Source organism: Hippocampus zosterae, chromosome 12 (assembly GCF_025434085.1).
Source record: "Hippocampus zosterae strain Florida chromosome 12, ASM2543408v3, whole genome shotgun sequence".
Taxonomy (NCBI): domain Eukaryota; kingdom Metazoa; phylum Chordata; class Actinopteri; order Syngnathiformes; family Syngnathidae; genus Hippocampus; species Hippocampus zosterae.
In genome coordinates this window covers 8,658,005-8,676,564 of record NC_067462.1, presented here as the reverse complement: position 1 = coordinate 8,676,564, position 18,560 = coordinate 8,658,005, and the positions used below count along the sequence as shown (strand labels likewise).

Here is an 18,560-nt window from a genome sequence, read left to right as displayed (position 1 = left end):
CTGTCAGCAATGCACAGCGTAAGGCTGACTGTGCATCAAGAAATCAGGGCTGGAGCCGTGCGCAACTCCAGAGTAAATGACGCAATATGCACTTTATTCCAAATGGCACATTTGGAGGATTTGGACTTGATCGGACGAGACATGTTCTCCTGCCAAGCTCCGTCCGTCCCCCTGGGAGGTGCGAGGAGGACATATGTCACAACATCGGCAGTCTGCTGGCTGGCTGTCACCCTCTTATTTCAGGTGGCCTACAAACTGCTCAGACCGCGAACCGGACATCCAATCAAAATTTGAAACTCGTATTCTTTCGTTGCGCTGCGACTACGATTTTTCTGCCTGCCGACATTTCTAAAGTCAGCCATTGATCAAACAAACAACAGCCAGAATCTAATAAAGGACAGTGTCAGATGGGATACGACGGCGCTCCTCCCTTGCTGTCCTGTCTCGTATTTATCACATTTTCTTTGTGTTTCAAAGTTTCGGGTGAATTGTCGCAGAATTCGTGCAGCCGAGCAATGAAACTCTGCAAGGGTGTCATCTTTCTTGCTGTGTTCATACGATCACCAACAAAGTGTGAACTACCAGCCCGGTTCTGTAACTTTGCAAGCTAACAAGTCATGGCTATGTTTGTTTGTCTCCGTCAGGTGAGTCAGTTGTACCTGAGCTCCACAGGCCGCCTATGCTCCTCTCTGCCCCCTCATATCTTTTCCTCGACGGAGAGAGCTTACCACATGATGCTCCAGGAGAGACGACCCCAATGTTTCATCTTAAGGTGCGTGTCCCAACCTGAACCGCCCTCGTTGCACTGAGGCAAAAAGTCAGCAGAGTGAAATAATTGCCAAAAAAAAAAAAAGAGAGAATCAAGTTTGTCCCTTCTGTTTCAACACCTGTTAAACATCCCCTCTGAGAGATAAATAGCTGCGGGCCTGTTTCGTGTTCACATACCGATGATTATGCGTTCGGAGTGTTGTGGCGTCACACGCTTTGCGCTTGGCCTGACGGAGGCAGCTCCTTGATTGCAATTACGCTTGGCTCCAACCCTCCAGCAGCATTCCTGCTGAGTTGTAACCAATCTGGCAGTGAGTTAATGCACCCTGGCCACAGGCTATCCATCTCGCTCATACGCACACACTTGCACACACACATGCATGCTCGGACCGTGACCTTTCCTCGTCCTGCCTTTTACGCTCTCTTTTTTTCTCTCTCACTTTTTGCTTATCTTACTTCTTTTTCACGGCACTAAATAGGAGATTGCTGGTTTTGCTTCACCATTTTTTCAAAAGGATTGTAGATACACGTCTAAAACGGTGACATTCGTTCAAGAGGTATTTATGGGTTACTGTGTCTAGAGCGCCGAGATCCAATACAGATTGCATTGGTTCCTTTCTTGTTGGATTAGTTGTAAAAATGGGCAATTATCTGGCTTTTGCAGTCAGTAGTGTGTCTTTTTTGTGTTTCCTAGATTTGTGTTGCAAGCAGTTGCACATTTGAATTGGTTTTTGGATATATGTGCAGGCCTTCAAACCACTTAAGGCATAAATTTGGTGGCTTATAAAGCCTCAATGTTGTGTTAAAATATGTTTCAGACTTGTTTTGAGCAGGCATGGACTTCAAACAATTTTCTGCCACCTAATCGTCACTCCGCCGGGCACATCTCCAAGGAAACACCCGTGCAGCTCTGCAACGGCGGAGGCTCGTCTGCCTAATTTACAAACACGTGGCGAGGAATGTAATCACCCCAAAAACACAATACGGCAACATTTGTGCCACGGCATAGGTGCGCCAATCAAGCGCTGAGCGTTATTTCTTCATAGGTGGATTAGCATTGTGAAGTAGGGCATTGTTCGTTTTCATCCTTCATTGACCGAATGCGATTATTTTTACCCGTCACCAGAAACCAATATAAACTGAACCTTAAAATCTATCTTCTATAATGTAATCCAAAGTGATGAACCAAAATATCTCCCCATGCCCAAGATTTGAAACTGCAATTAGCCACCCCAAAACTGCATGTCAGTGGGCCCTGCACGCCCCCTCCATGTTTACAGACATTCAATCAACAGCCATAATCCCCGAGGCCAACTCACTAACCAAACGCCCTTCAAGCCTAATAACGGTTCAAAGAAAAGACGGCGGGAAGAAAGCCTTTGGACCTCAGACTCAGCGGACCTCTGTGCAGGAAATACACTCTGACAAAATGAGCAACACACTGTGACCATTAGGGAGGCCTTCTGACCTTCTGCGGCCATCTGCTGCTGCTGTGGGTGGATGCGTCACGACATGGACTGCAGCCGTATATGTAGTACAACAGGCCTCCGGTAGTGGAAACACCAGGGCAGTAACAGTATGTGGGCTCATCAACAGCCACAAATTGGACCGTGTGGTATGCATTGCAATTCACTGTCTGACATTTTCCTTTTTGTGTCTTTTAGCGGTGAAAGCGGATCGGGGAAAACGGAGGCCGGTAAGCACATCGTGCGACACCTGACAGCCAGATCCAGCCCCAAAGGCTTCGCACTGGAACGCAGAATGGAACACGTAAGTTTGGATCTTGCAACAGAATCACTCAGGTCATCACGGGCCACCAAAATAAACAAATTGACCTTCGCAGTTTGTTATGATAGTGGTACTTGTTGAGGACAAGAAAACCATAGAGTACAATGTTAACTGGAGGGTTCATTCACAATAACCAAGCATTCCACTCATGCAATAAACACAAATCTCAATTTTAACCTGGGGTGCTCAGTAATACTGAGTTTTGTAGTAATTCCCTTTGGTAGTGGTGTCACGACATATTTGCCGCTTTTAAACCCTGCTCAGCTCTTGCCTCTGAGTCTCCCTGCTGGTTGGCAAAGCGTCTAGCTCGTGAGAACAAGCGCTGTGAAGTCATCCCCATGCACGCAGCCGATATGTGGGTCAGTGTGCTTATCATCTCGTGACAACTTGGCATTCTACACAACACTGCACTTGACTCGATATACACGACAGTATATAGATGTACACTGACACCTGGTGGTAGGAAGTAAACCATGGAGAAGAATAGATTTCGCATATCAAATTTTCTTTTGAATCATGCAGGTGAATTGTCTTCTGGAGGCTTTCGGGCACGCAAAGACGGAGAGGAACAGCAACTCCAGTCGCTTTATCAAACTGTCGACCATCCAGTACTGTGAGAAGGGGAGGATGCTGCTCAGAGGTAATTAACACAACTTTTAAAAATCCGAATTTAGTTTCACCCCTCAATTTATTGAGAGCTTGGCTGAATTGCAAAAAAATGACAGTATGTCTTTTATTGACAGGTAGTGTTTATTGAGACATATTGTGGAGTACTGTAATATGTTTTTGTTGAAAATTATATACGATTGCTAAACATTTGAATGAGATGCTCCATCAAAAATTGAACTCTTACAAAGAAATAATGCTTGTTGTTGTTTTTTTGAACACTTGTATTTATTGTTAATTATTGTGGTTTATTGTTAATTATTGTTTGTCCTGCAATATACTGAGAGATTCTTCGACTGTAAGATTTTCATCTTTTATCTTTACATTCTGTTATTTAACTACAAAACAGACAGAGCATTAGAAATACAGAGATTATTCCTGACCTTTTAAGACGCTTCTATACTGTTGCTAAATCTGCGTGCTGAACATAATTTAAATATTTTCATTTTATTTTTGACAAAATAGTATTTAAGTGCAATGCACAAAAGGTGACGAAAACATTTTCTGTTCACCATTTTTGCTGCTTACTCTGGACCTTTATGAATCAATGATTGAATTATGCTAAATAATGTATAGTATTATAATATTTTGTACAAAAATAAATAAATAATCAAGTCTGTCTGTTCCACCACCCACGCGTGCTTTAAATTAGTGCAATGACGTCAAGCTCCAGCAGGGGGAAGTAAAGACTCATATTTTCAGCACTGCTTGCCTACTTTCCTCCCATTTAGTTTGTACCAATTAGTACTGGAATTTATAAGCGGCTTCCACTAATAATTTGACTTAAGACTGTTATTCGTGTGAATCTGTGTTGATGTTGTAGCGCGTGTGTACACGTACATGCTGGAGAAGTCTCGTGTGGTCCAGTGTCCTCTTCAGCAACGAAGCTTCAACATCTTCTATCTGATGGATGAGGGCTTGTCACCCGAGGAAAAGAGCGCACTCAACCTCAGTAACGTCTTGGCTCATAGGTGTGTGTTCTCTCCTCACTTCGTAATGATATCAAACGGAGTATTTCTCTCCCATTTTCAATGGCACACTTGTTTTTTGTGAAGGTATCTTCGTGGAGGACTTCCGGTGGGGAGCCCTCCTGTGGCTGTGGCTTCGACAGCTAGCAGGGAGCGTCTCGGCGCTGTCAAGCAAGCCTTTTATGCTGTGGGCTTCAACAAGCAGGTATCGACTGGCGCGTCTTTTGAAGCCGTTTTAATGTTAAGGTTAGTGACAGACATGAGCTTCACGATTAAGTGGTCTTTCTAATCTCAAGTACTGTGTTAAACATGCAAAAATACGAAGTCCCTGTTCATTATTCGGAACACCTGTCACAATGAATTCCAATATAAAAACTAGAGCAAAAATTGTATTTTCAACTTGTTTGAACTGCAGTAAACAGCGTTCGCTTTCTAATATTTGGATTACCTTGATTATTTTGAGGAACCGAACCCAAGATATTAAATACAGCTCTCGATATGACGGAGTGCCATTTTACACCAATGTAAACTACAACAACAGCAATAAACACATTGGCAAATAGCAACATTTCCGCCCGAACGTTCCAATTTAAGTGTATTATTTTTCTTTAATGGGCAATTTTTAAAAATTGATTTAAACACAGGTACTGTATTGATACTGGTATCACTAAAATCCTCTGACCAGACTAATGCTTATATGCACACACGCAACCTCAAACTTGTGCACCATTTTTTCCAAGTATTCTTGGGCCCCAGTTCTCACTGTCTAGGAAAGTTCTCCAAATAGGAGGAAAAGTTGAAGTTTGGCATAAAACTGACTCATGAAACAAAAGACAGTTAAACATTGGTGTCTGTAAACAGCAAAATGCTGAACTCAACCGTATAATAGCAAATGTCATCTTATTGCTTACATAAAGTGAAACGACTTTAAACGTTTATTTGTCAATGTTATGGCGGGATCGTTCCAGCAATGGAGGAAATGTTGGCTTCTAAAATTCTTGAAAAATAGACCTTCACTTTTCAGGTTTTCTGCTACATATTCATCAATTGGAGGTTATAAACTATCAAAGGCTTAGATCAGTGCTACAATTTTCATGACATAATTTATTTGCTGTTTAAACTACCCCGTCCGTCACTGTAATCACAGTAACAGGGTTGCAAATCCGGACAAATGGTAGCTTTCTCTCAAGAGTAGAAGCTGGCAAATTGACTTATGTCAGTAAGTAAAGAACATTTTATACAAATGATTGTCTTATTTTCATCAAATCCATAACAGGGTTGCTTCACATAGAACGAGATATTCAATCAAGGCTAACGACACAAACTATAGAACTTTACAAACAATGAAAAGTTGTCTTTCCTCATATCGCCCCTTTCAAAGCAAAGCAAAAAGGGTACAGGACTTGGTCCATTGTCTGTGTGTCAACCAGGAAGTGGATTCCGTGTTTATGTTGCTCTCCGCCGTGCTCCATATTGGGGATCTGCGTTTCACTGCGCTGACAGATGGCGAGAGCGCCTTCCCCTCTGACCTGCAGCTGCTTGAGAGAGGTCAGTATGCACACGCACACCAGCATACGATCTGGGTCCCATTTCATCCACGGTGCTTCAAACGCACACATCTTATTTGCCACATTGTCCCTTCTCCTCCGCTCCTCATTGTCGTCACCCCAAAGTCGCTCTTGGCAGCTTGCCGGCACGTGCCGGGTTCCAGACTCTTGCGTGGTAACCCTGGTGATGGTAGATCCCGCATGTAAACACATTGCCGGTTGATTGAATACTTTTCTTCTCACCCTGAGTCTTATTTATTTAGTAGCCTTGAACGTGTGCTTCGGCAGCCCCTGAGCAGTGGTAAACAAATGACATCATGGCCAAAGCGGGTAAGCGGGCTGATGTCAGGGACATATGAGGTCAGCAAAGAACTTCTGGCTTGCTTTGACCGTTTTCTTTATTTTGGGCTCTGCTGAGAAATCCCCTCATGATTCTTCCTGCCACTGATCAATTTAGCAAGAGCCAGGCTTATGAGGTCATCATGATGTCACACACGGCACTATCTCCAGTCAGGCTCATCTTTATCATTTGTAAAGATCTTTGAGTGCATTAATGCCAATAAATTAAAAAAAAAATGGAATCCCCCATGTTTAAATTAGCTGATGTTGTTTGTTTGTTTGTTTCTTGCAAACAAGTATTGGGGCCAACCTGAAAAAACAAATTAAAAAAAGAATTAAGTGTTAATTCCTCCTAAAAATAATTACATTGGATACTTTGGAGGGGGAAAAAACCCAGATACACATTTTGGAGATTTAAAAAAAAAAATAAATAAAATATATATATATATATTTAAGTAAAATGTTTTGTTACAAAGGTCACAAATTATGAAAACAAAGTTGTATAATATTTGATCATAAAAAAGTAATATAATTTCAAAAGAGGGACGTAAGTATGTTTTCAATGTTACTCATGGCTAAGAGCATCATTTCTCATGTCATTTTTAACTTGCGGTTACCAGCAAGATCAAAATGATAAAAAGATAAAAATGTATATTCTTTTGGTGAATATTGCAAACCGGGTCTCGGGACACATGAAGCGAGGTTTAGACTGTACGTAAACATTTACTACGTTCGTCATGTGGTTTGCATCCACAGTGGCTGGAATGCTGCAGGTGTGTTGCAGTGACTTATGCAGCGCCCTCACCTCAGATGTTCAGTACTTCAAAGGTACCGCCTTGGACTGTTTAAAGGCCTCATTTAATCTAAGGAGTAGACTGTAGTGTAAAATCATATTTTAAAGAGGCGCTCCGTTTCCTGTCAGGTGACGTAATCACTCGACGGCACACGGTGGACATGGCCCAGCAGTACAGGGACCAACTGGCCAAGACCATCTACGGACGTCTTTTCAGCTACCTGGTCAACTGCATCAATGACTACCTGCAAGGAAACGACGACAATGTCTGGTGAGGATGCCATCATTGTTGGTGTCAGCGTTCGTGGAGACATGAAAAACCTGGAAAAGTTATGAAAATTGCAAATGCATATTCCTGGTCCAAGTTATTGAAAAAGAGTTTCTGATAAGATCGCAAGCTCTTGGGAGCCAGCCAAAGGGTTCATGGGGACAGAGATGTGGGCTTTGGGAGGTTTTAAAAATATCTGTTTTGTACGCTGGCATAACTGTTGGAGGAGTCGAAAAATGGTGCGCGTATTCTGTGTCTGTAAATCTGAAGAGTGGACTTTGTGGTCAAGAGATCAGGCCTCCTTATGACCCCTTTCACCATCACTGTGGTGCATGCATGGAGTCGGTTTGTAAAATGTACTTGTGCCGAACGTGCAAATTGAATTGCCGCCTATCTTCTATCCATTCCTTGTTGTTGTCTCACTGTGGTAACTGTACGGCGCGCGTGGAATTAACTCTGGGGTCAAAGCTGTTGCAAAGTTGTTGTCACAAAGTGGTCCGTGTCAATCAAGGCCGCGCCTAGCACTTTTTTAACCGCCTGTCATTAGTACGTACTGGATTGGCGCTTACGTTTCCCCAAAAAGCAGTCTAAACAGCGGGTCCGGGAAGCAGTCATTTTTCCGTCGGCGCATCAAGGCCGAGGGGGCCTCTCGAAAACCTCCCGCAAACTCGCCGCAGCTGAAAGTGCCTTAAGGCCCAACGTTGACATTACGAGTAAACTGGTAGCGCAGCGTCAAATAGTTTGAATTACATGACAGGCAGGGAATGGTATGTACACTCAAGAGTGAAATGGAAAATGCAGAACATCATGCTAGGGAACGTTTCCAAGGTTTCAGGGAATGTTTGCCATACCAGACACATGCACACGCGCACCCGCAAAGAGGTGTTGTGTGTCCATGAGAGTGTTTAGCATTGTTGTTGTTTTGTTGTCTTATCTGTCACCAGGTGAAGCTTTCTTCTGCACGTTTTGACAAACTCCTGTATGGCTTCGTCGCCTGTGCAATGTTCCGAACAAGTTGATACGAGTGCTTCATCAATTTTGGGAACAGCTGTGTCTACATTTTTGTCTGCCGTTTTCAAGACAGCAACTTAGTAGTTCAATCCATTTGGAAATTCCAATTGGAAAAAACAAAACATTGTTTCTTATTGTCACAAATGTCAACTTCTGCTTGTTCGTACAACTGCCAGGACCCCAAGAAGTTCCCAAGCCATTTTTCAATGTGATGGGGAGCTTGGTGATTGTTTCGAAAAGTGGGCGAATGGGGTAGGGGGGCATACAAAAATAAACCGCTCCGAAAAACAAAACTTGGAACAAATACCAAAATTCTTCTTCCAGCGTCTCACAGGAAGTGGCGCACATATTTGTTTCTCCATGTGAGCCCTCAGCAAATAAGTGGATAAGGACAGAATAGTTGGCTATGGCGTTCAACAAAAACCCCGTCAAAACACCCTGAGTTCATCTTCGCATTTTTTGTTTTGCTCTGCATTTTATTCCCTCCCATTTCAGAGCACACCGGGCGGGTTTCCCCTCAGTCATTTGTGTCAATGTGCACGCGCATGAGAATCACGCACCTGGTACCTCGCTTGACGTGGCTGCCTACCAGGAAGTCAAAAGTGAGGCTTTCCCACCAGTTTAGACGAGAAGTAGACTGAGTGCATCTTTCATTTTTGCAAAAGAAAGCCCTTTTTTCTTTGCTCATTTTAGGAAGAAGCAGGAGGAGACCCGATGTATCTTTCAGTCTTGATAAATGGTTTTCAAGGCTTCCTCCGTTGTCCTCATGCCGTTACCGGTAAATAAAAAGTCCGCCAAAATAGCTATGAATTGCTCCGCAAGCCACTCTCCTGTTAGAAACGCTTTAGATTATTTTATTTTTTTTGGAGACTACGCAGCCTTGCTCCGCGATGCTCCATCCCGTGGCCCATTCACTAAATACACAATGAATATGGTTGAAGACCGCGTGCTACGCCATGCTAAGTTCATCGTGAAAAGGGCTTTGTAGAGCAGCATGGAACCGGGCAAAGGTTGGCAAGGCCTATCTTACACGGACAAATAGCTCAAGTTCATCTTGTGAGATGTTTTTGCCTCCTATACTTTGAGAGAAAAAAGTATGTCGTCCTTCACTTTGTCCATGGCACGCACCAAATACAAAGTATTTATGAAAGCAGCTGTCGGTGTTGATGTATGTGTTCATGAAAATATGTTTGACATGCTTTTCTGTATTTGATTATCTTCCAGTGACCCTGCCTTTGAAATTGCAATCCTGGACGTCTTTGGTTTTGAAGAATTTCAGAGGAATAGTTATGAACAGGTCAGAAAAACACTCCTCTTTGCTTTAATCATTCTTATTGTATGTGTTTAAATATTGTATTATAGGCATAATAATATTTAGATTGGTATTTAATAATTTAGTTTTATTCTTTTTTTTGGAGTTTCTGTATTTCTTCAAATAGTAGCCGCCTCTTATACACGCTGTTAATTTTTTGTTTGTTTGTTTTTTTGTTTTTTTTGTCAGTGGTGTTGTCAAGCACTGGCCAGACAAGAAAAAAAAAACTTTTTTTTCAAATAAAAAAGCAATTGGAAATAAGTTTAATATTTCAGTTTGCAGCAGCCATTGTTTGTACACAGAATTAATTCCTGTTCCTTTTCAACTATGTTGCTATCACCGTTGTGAAACAAAACAGCAGGATCTACTGAAAAACAAATCAAAACCTCGCCATCTATAATTTTCTCGAACTCATGTCCTCATTCGACTTATGGAAGAAATCCAGACTGGTTGCCGGTCACATTCACTCCTACGGACAGTTTCGTGTCTTCGATAAACGTGCATCTTTTGAAAAGTGGAAGGACTGCCGAGTGCCTAAAAATGCCCACCCAAGCATAAGTCATATCAAAGAGTCAAACCGAGAACTTGAAACCAGTGAGGCTGGCGTGCTAAACACTTTTCCAGCATGCTGCTAAAATCCAAAACAGATTGCAACAAAAGGCTTTTAGGCAGTATTTAGGGTGATTGGAACTCATGTTTGTTGTATCTAAATGTGGACATCACAGCGATATTTAAGGAGGACTTCATAGAATATATCCATCCATTCTCTGAACTGCTTTTTCTCCCGAGGGTCAGAGGGGGAAAAAAGTCACGAAAATCAGTAGAAACTTGACACTTGACATACTGTATTAATGTGCTTCACTTGCTGGTAAAAAAAAAAAAATCTAAAATTGTACGCGTCCCTTGAATAGATGGTGTGTGCATTATCCAAATAAGACATTTTCTGCATAAAAACACACACACAAAAAGTACAGATGAACTTAAATTGTCTGCGAATGACTGTTTCTCACAGATGGAGACTAAACTATTGTGCACATTGGAGTAAAGGATTGCTCACCAAAACATCAGCACCTAATGAATCATTTATAATGTCTCTTTTCATTTTGATTTTCATTTCAAGTGTCGAATTACTACAACTTTTCGGAGACAGCTTCTTGAATGATTCTGTGTTCGTGTTGACTCAGGGGTGATCACGCTACAATGCGGCGCAAATCATGATATACTGTGAATACCGTTCAATAACATATGGTTCATATTTTATGATACACTATGTGTACTGGTTCAGTTTAGAAAAAAATACAGTGGCTATAATTTATTGCATGTAATCTTTATTTCTGTAACGGTCATCCCTTATTCAACTATTTCACCAATTCAAGCTTGTGACGGTCCAGAAGATTAACTCACTGACATCTCTGGAATGTAGTTTAATCACCCACCCTCCCAAAAAAAAGTGTGACACTCATCATCTGCTTTCGGAACATTTTTAGCCTCGAATTGTAACGAATCATGTGAAGCCTGCGGTTGACTTGGCTTAACTTTCGCTCGTCCTCACATGACCCGACGATTTCAATTGCCTCGGTTATTGGGTGTACGTGTGTGCGCGTGTGTGTCTGAGAGAGAGAGATCAGGATCACAATGGCAACATCAGGCCCACATCCATGTGTAAATGATTACATTGTCATTGTTAGCCCAAACTTTTTGGATCGAAGATCTACTTTTTGATCAACTAACCTCACGGGATCTACCCTTACCAGCGCGCGCACACACACAGACACACAAATTTAAGATTTACCTGCTTTATTTTATTTTTTAAATATTTTTTTGTGTGAAAATGAGACTGATTAGTGTGCAATGTATATTAACACAAAAAATATATTACTAACATGCACAAAGACACACAAATGGTTGTTTGTTTTTTTTCTTCTCGACACTCCTCGGATCTACTTGGGACCTGTCTTAGATCTACCGGTAGATCAGGATCTACCTAATGGGCACCCCCGTGTTAGGACAAAGAGGGCCTAAATGAAACTGTTTTGTTAAATATTGTTTTGACTTCCCCTCGCCCTGCCTGGGCGATGGAACAATTCCTGTAACCTCGCCTGACTAATGAAGGTTGTTTTCTAATCATTAACTTTTATTAGTATATGTGTATGCTTAAGTATGAACGGGATGAAGCAAATATCACACTTAATACAAAAAACGTTTTTATTTGACTGTATTAGTCAAAACTTAAACGAACTTCATCTGCAGGCTACACATCTACATAATGATATTAAAGGCTGAATGTTTTTTTTATTTTGACTTTATATTTATTGTAAATAAATCATCTATTCTAGTGTTAAATTCTCACCATATAAGCCAAGTAACTTCACAAGGTGTTATCTGTCAGATGGCCAATGGCAAAATATTTTGTGGTGACTTTAGGTGTTTCATTGTAATTGTTTTGTTTTGTGAAGTGCTAATCCCTGTAAATTTGTATTTACATGTAGTCAAGCACATCCCGCTTGTTTGCACTCATTGTTTCTTCCAATCATGTGTGAAATTTGTGATGATGGAACGGTATGTTCAGCTCTTCTTGTCTGCGGTCTAAACAGACCATGTGCTCATTTTGGCATGCTGTGTTAATAGACAATGGAATTCTAAGACCTTTAGTATGCGTGTACATGTGCGTGCGTGTTTGTGGCTCCACATGTCATCTAATCCAAGTGAAGGCCACGAAGAGATAAGTAGGTGTGAAGGAATAAGTGCGAGACAACCTATTCGATACTTTTCGCTGTTGGCGTGTTAGCATGATTTTCATTTATGCTGTCTGACCACTCCACTTGCGTTCTCTTGTCCGACCCAATAATCCCGTAGAAGAACTGCATCAGAATTCAGCCATGACAAAATTAATGATCCTTGAGCAAATTTCTAAGTCAAACCATACTATTTTGTTTGATGTTGCCTGCCATTGACTCATTTCCACATAACTTTGTAAAAGTTTAGCAAATTTGCCGTTAAGAACCACATGACGTGTTGGTGCAATTGCTGATTTTCTCACCTTCCTCATCCCCGCTCTTTGATCTGACGTGGAACAGCCCCACCTCCCCCAAAATCCAAATGGTAGAGTCCTCCCATCTACTCCTCACATGTTACATCATTCCCCATGAACCAGGAAGTAGCCTGAATTGGAATTTCTTTTTGAAATTTATTTCTTTCTACTTTTGTAGACTTATGTATTCTCTTTTTGCCATCTCAGTGGGGTTGTCCCCTACACTGTAATATAAAAATGGTACTAATCTATGAAATGGGACATAGCCTACGAATACATTTATTGCCAGCAGTATTCAAAGAGTTGAATCTCTTCTTTCACCAGAAACCAAAAAGCTTTGTTGCTTTTTTTAGTACTTGGCAGTAGAACATGGGTTTTGTGAACCAAAAACACATTTTTTGATCAAAAAGCAAACAAAAGGTGCTTTTTGTGAAACAAAGTAAATAAATAAAACAAATAAACAAGCAGTGCCGTTACTTTGACGAATATATTTTGCTACTGTGACACCTCAAACTAACAAAACACGCAGACACATGCACGGCGTATAGTGACAGGTAGAAAAATCTTTCCATTTGATGGCATAAAGTACAATAAACTAATCTATTCACTACTAAGTATTTCAGTTTTCTGTTCAAACACGCAAATCAACATTGCATGTTATTGTGAGTACATTTGGGACTAAACTGAAACGAGGTCATCATGGAGGACGTCGTTCAGTAATCATATGTTTTGTGACACTTAAAAGTTTGGGCTGTAGTCGAAAATGGAAGGATACGTGGATGAATGATTAACGTATTGCCCCTCCTATGTCAAGACAAATAAAACTGTAATCCCTCCTTATAGATGTGCGCACGGCACTGACAGACACATCCGCACACTGTTAATATGTTTGTACACAAGCGAGCTGACCGACATAGTCTCAGTCACACTACACATGCACAGCATGATCAGGGTCATTTGTGCTTGTTAATTAAGGAGTGTGTGTGTGTGTGTGCATGTGTGTTTTGAACCTGCTCAGCACTTTGCTAATGAGCTAACTCAATCAAGCCCCGAATAGAGCAGACAAACACAGAGAGGAAAACAGGAGTGCACTCACCTGTGTCCCTAAGTGCACTCCTGCCGTAAACGTGCGCTCGTTATCTGCAGCCCTTTTCCTGTCTGTGGTTGTTGTTTGCATCCATTTCGGCTCCATTGAGTCACATGATTTGCCGTCGTGGGTATGATGTGGAGTCGGCCAGCGTGTTGTTTAACTGATTCACTCCCAAATACGTTTTTAAACGTCTTTTCAGACTTGGTCTAGAATTGGCTGTTACTGAATGAGTTAAGCAGCCGTCACTTTACACGTGAGCTTGCTCAGATATGATTGCTCGAGTTATCAACAGGGGGGTGCCTCGCACAAAGGGATACAGCAATCGGTTTCACGTGGGGTCTTGAATAGCTGTTCAGATGAGAAACAACCTTTCACACCTGCTTGTGCTTCACAATGGGGCTGCTCTTATAAAAATATGCATCATCAATCATTCTAAATATACTCTTTATGTCTGTGAGAAGCGGCTCTATACATGACCTGGAATGGTTTTCCACACACTCTGGAAACCCACTAAGGACTAACTCAGTCCCTTCCTGGTACACTTGTTGACTTCAGAATCACTCCCCCCCCCCCCCCCCCATCCAGGAATAAATGTAAATAATCAGTTTGACGTTCACATCCAAACAGCATCTTTTCCGTTCTCAAAACATTTGCATGTTTCTGATTCGTTTTGAATGATAATTGGGTGAATTTCATATTTTTTAAATTTAAAAACATTTGGTACTTAATTGTTCACGTTTCCCTTTTAGATTTGGGGACAGTAGGTCGGTACTTGCATGCTCTTGTAGCCGCCACTAAGTGGCATGTATCAAGTGTCGAGAGGTTTTCTTAGAGTTTAAGCATATGACTTGTATACTGTATGTTAAAACCTGTGATTTCCACACGAGATTCCCCCCGCCCCCCACACACAGCTAAGCTGAGAACTATAGTTTAACTCCTAGTACACATCCTGTGTGTCATCAACAACGGTGATAAATGAAAAAGACCCTCTCCGAGGAGGCCCTCTTCCACTTCCATTTGTTTCTGTGTATGTAGTTTTGTCAATTACATCCCATTGACCCCCCCCCCCCTCACCGACCGACCCACCCACATGTTCCAAACATGTTCCAAAGGGTGTTTGTTAATGGGTGTCAAACCAAAAGACCCCCTTCATGTGCAATGAAGATTTGTTAAGTGTGGGTTGTGTTCGTTCCAGCTGTGTGTCAACATGACCGACGAGCGACTGAGGCGCTACGTCTCTGAGGTGCTATTCCAGCAGGAGCAGGCTGAGTGTCTGCAGGAGGGCATCGCCATGGAAACCCCGCCATCCCCCAGCAACCATCCATCTGCTCTGGACTTCTTTCTTCAGGTACAGTTTAACTTGCACATAAAAGTATATTGAATGAATAAAAATAAGTCACACAATCAAATAAAAATCCCTCAATATACATGTCATACAGTTTAAAAAAAAAAGAAAAGTTTTGAATTGACTCAATTTATTTCACCTGGCTGCACAAAATAAAATCACCGTCACGTCATAATGTTGGCGTCTCTTTGCGAACCAGAAGCCTCAAGGACTGCTCAGCGTTTTAGATGAGGAGAGTCAGAGTCTTTGGCCGACGGAGCAGAACCTCTACAAGAGGTTGTCCACCCAGCTTGAGTCCAACCCGACGCACAGCCTCTCCTTCACCACCAAGGATGGCAATGGAAACCCGCCACCCAAAGATCAAGGCCCCACCTTTACTGTTCGCCACTATACCGGCCAGGTCAGAAAAATGAACGCCAAGCATGTCAGGGCTGAGGAATCCATTTTCTTCTGTGATAGCAGTGCCGTTTAGCAAAAGCATAAATCAATTATGTTGAAATGTAATCTAATGTTACCATCTTATTATAGTAGAATCCTCTCCCTTTTCCACTGTACAGTCACTACTTGGCTCAACATGGCTTCACTTGTCTTTTGATGCTTTTTCTTCGGCAAAAGCAGGACCTAATTCTAATTCCCGGTCAACAAACCAGGCGAACCACTCACAGTTTCCAAAGCAAGTTGAGCAATGGAAAAGCGGCCCAACAGAATGGAGCTTGACAAACAATACGTTACATACAATACCTGATAATACATACAATACCTTTGTCCAGTGTATGAAACCCAAACCCTACAGTTAAATAATGAGAAATGGCCAAAGAAGAGCAAAATTAGCTGCTGTCTGCCTTAATGAACATCGAGCCCTCCTTTTTAATCCTAATTATTCAGGTCCTACGGGTTGTATACATGGAATTCATTTCAGAAAACTTACTAAAGGTGGAATATGGTGCTTGGTAGCTTTGCAATCATCATGCTTTCATGTCACCATCCTTTCATCCGTAATGCAAAACTGTCTGAAAGCCAGTTTTTTGAGTCCCATTGACCCAGTCACCCTTTATATGCACATAATGAAGTGGTTGTGCCTCATATAAAACATAATGTGTTCCATTAGTTGCCTGTATTCGATAGATATGAATAGGAAGAGCATTTTTATTTAAAAAAATTAATAAATAAACAACAAAAAACTACCAAAAAACGTTACCGCTCTTCTTCCTAAATCATGTCCAAAAAGTATAACGGAACATTTTTCATTACAAATAATTTGAAACTGTGCCATGTTGTTCTTATCTGTGTCAGGCCATTGCCTCCAGGCGTGATGTTTTCCCCATGGAAAGAAAAAGAGAGAAGACGATACTAATTCTGTGTTGTTGTTGTTTTCTTTCTTTTTTTCCAGATTGCGTATGACCTCACAGGATCGCTCATAAAAAACAAGGACTCCCTTCCTCAGAACATCTTGTTTACGATGAAGTGTAAGTACTCACTGAGCAGCGTGCATATGAGCACATTGTTGCGTCAGCGCATACTTGATACAAAGATCCACTCATGTCTAAACCAACAGCGCTCCAGAACACTCTCTGTCTGAGTGTGTGTGTGTGTGTGTGGGGGGGGGGGGTATGCAGACAGCAGTGTCTGTGTACATGTATTGTCGATGAAGGTGCCAGATGTGAGGTGTCGCAGCTCAGGGACACAGACTAGTCGTTGTGCGACTGCCAGACTTGCTTGTGCGTCCAGCAGCCTAATTGCTTCAATTTCCATGATGTGGCTAATCTTCTTAAGGCCCGGCCTTCATTCACACTCGCCCCTTGTCTTCCTCACCCCGAGCAGGCTGCAGCGCAGGCATTCAAATCACAAACAGACTGTGAACACAATGCAGAGGTTAGCATGGACACGTTATTTTTCCTCCCTCCATTTTTTTCTTCATTTCCAGGCACGCTGAAAATGAAAAATGGTCATCTTTGGGACCCAGACTTTGTTTTTAAGAAATAAGAGAGTAGTATCATGACAATGAATTGCAATGTGAGAAGAACAGGGTGATTTGTTTTGTTTTGTTTTGTTTTCGCAGGGGGGGGTGGGTGTCACAACGATAAAATCATAAAGTTGAGTTGAAAACAAATAAAATTGAGATCTGCAGTGTTTTTTTCTTGAGTGGATAATAGACCCAATTTTTTTGTGTCTATTTGCTTGTTAAAAACGTATGTTGCAACTACAACTTCATGATCATAAAATGATGTAATTTAACCATATTTTGTCATAATTCTCATAATATTACAACTAAATTCTTTTCAAGTTATATTTCTTGTAAAATACTTTTTACATTTTTTTAAAAATTTACTGTCCCAAAAAAGAAAATCGATTAATCTACCTTGAGGGACTGACCATTGGTGACTTTGTGCCACCGAGCGCAGCATGATGACCCAAAGTTGTTGCCCTGAGTCGCCCGACTAGACGGGCTGTAATTTAAATGAACGAGAAGCCCGCATTCCCTCACCGTATGCCCGTTTTATTTTGTACGCGGCCTTACGTCTCCCTCTCTAAGCCTTTAAGCTTCTAGAAGTTGATGAGATCTATGTAAGTGATTGCTTTAAATGAAAAGACAATTAGCTCTGAAGCGCTGTGTAATTAAATCCCTAAATTGCTTAAATGATTGTTTTTTTTTCTTTGCTCATTAGCTGACTGTAATCAAATATTCCCTCTTACGCACTTGGTTGGCATGTGTTGTTCACTGAGTCTTCTGCGTTCTTCTGAGACATTTGGCATTCTACCAGAGGTGGTGCTAAGCTACCTTTTAACCACTATATGGGACTTTTTTTTGTGTATCATTTAGTCAGACTAACATGTTTCCCTGCACTTGTTTCTGTGTGCTACTCATCAGTGAGCTCATGTGTCTAGGTTATCTTTCACTTGAACCAAGGAAAGTACAATGTTTCCGCGTACCTTGCAGTCTGACTACAAGTGTCTCGGCCTATCTTACAGTCAGTCTACCACGCGTCTGTGAATATGTCTGTCGGACGAAGGCAATTCCACATATCTTTCAGTTGGACTTGTGCATTTATTTGCATCTTTAGTGTTTTGTTGTATCTTTAGTCAAACTAAGGTTTTTCCTGCAGCTTTTTTTTTTGCTGTTATTTATTTTTATTTTTAATCTCGGCTGGAAGGCAAAATGAAAGAGTCAAGGAGAATATTGAGAAATATAGTTTACTCTATTTTGAAGTTCTAGTTTGGCCACACTTTTTGTCTGCGGTATCACACAAAAACACTCAACACAAAGGTCATTTTTTCCAACACAAAAAAACTAAATTTCTCCAGAACCCATCCTCAGATTTTCAAAATTTGTGTGCATTGTGCTGAATTTGAAGTGGCCATTCTAACCAGACTTGGCATTTTAACAGACTGTTATTTTGGGAAAACATTGTCACATTGCTACTCTCTCAGTCAAACTTTGGTGTTTCTGTTCATTTTCGGTCGTACTAAGGTGTTTTTATGTCACTTATGATTGTAGTATCTTTTGTCCATCTATCAATTGACCAAACCCAACATTTAGATTTTTCTGATGTCATGTAAACGTGTTGTTTCAAACACCTCCACGTGCCCGCTAATTGTTTACATGAGGCCCTCCCCACCCTAACTCCCCTGCTAC

The 18,560-nt window shown here is 41.4% G+C and overlaps 1 protein-coding gene across 1 annotated transcript in view; it reads left to right on the top strand.

The window, feature by feature from the left end:
• The window catches only part of myo16 (myosin XVI), a 73,631-nt gene that overhangs the window by 28,904 nt on the left and 26,167 nt on the right, over window positions 1–18,560 (top strand). The window contains exons 13-24 of the mRNA XM_052082427.1: window positions 645–772; window positions 2,433–2,538; window positions 3,079–3,196; window positions 4,046–4,193; window positions 4,278–4,395; window positions 5,621–5,738; window positions 6,833–6,904; window positions 6,999–7,140; window positions 9,373–9,445; window positions 14,777–14,929; window positions 15,126–15,326; window positions 16,317–16,392. Of these exons, the coding sequence (XP_051938387.1) occupies window positions 645–772; window positions 2,433–2,538; window positions 3,079–3,196; window positions 4,046–4,193; window positions 4,278–4,395; window positions 5,621–5,738; window positions 6,833–6,904; window positions 6,999–7,140; window positions 9,373–9,445; window positions 14,777–14,929; window positions 15,126–15,326; window positions 16,317–16,392 (1,453 nt within the window). The remainder of the gene's footprint in view (window positions 1–644; window positions 773–2,432; window positions 2,539–3,078; window positions 3,197–4,045; window positions 4,194–4,277; window positions 4,396–5,620; window positions 5,739–6,832; window positions 6,905–6,998; window positions 7,141–9,372; window positions 9,446–14,776; window positions 14,930–15,125; window positions 15,327–16,316; window positions 16,393–18,560) is intronic.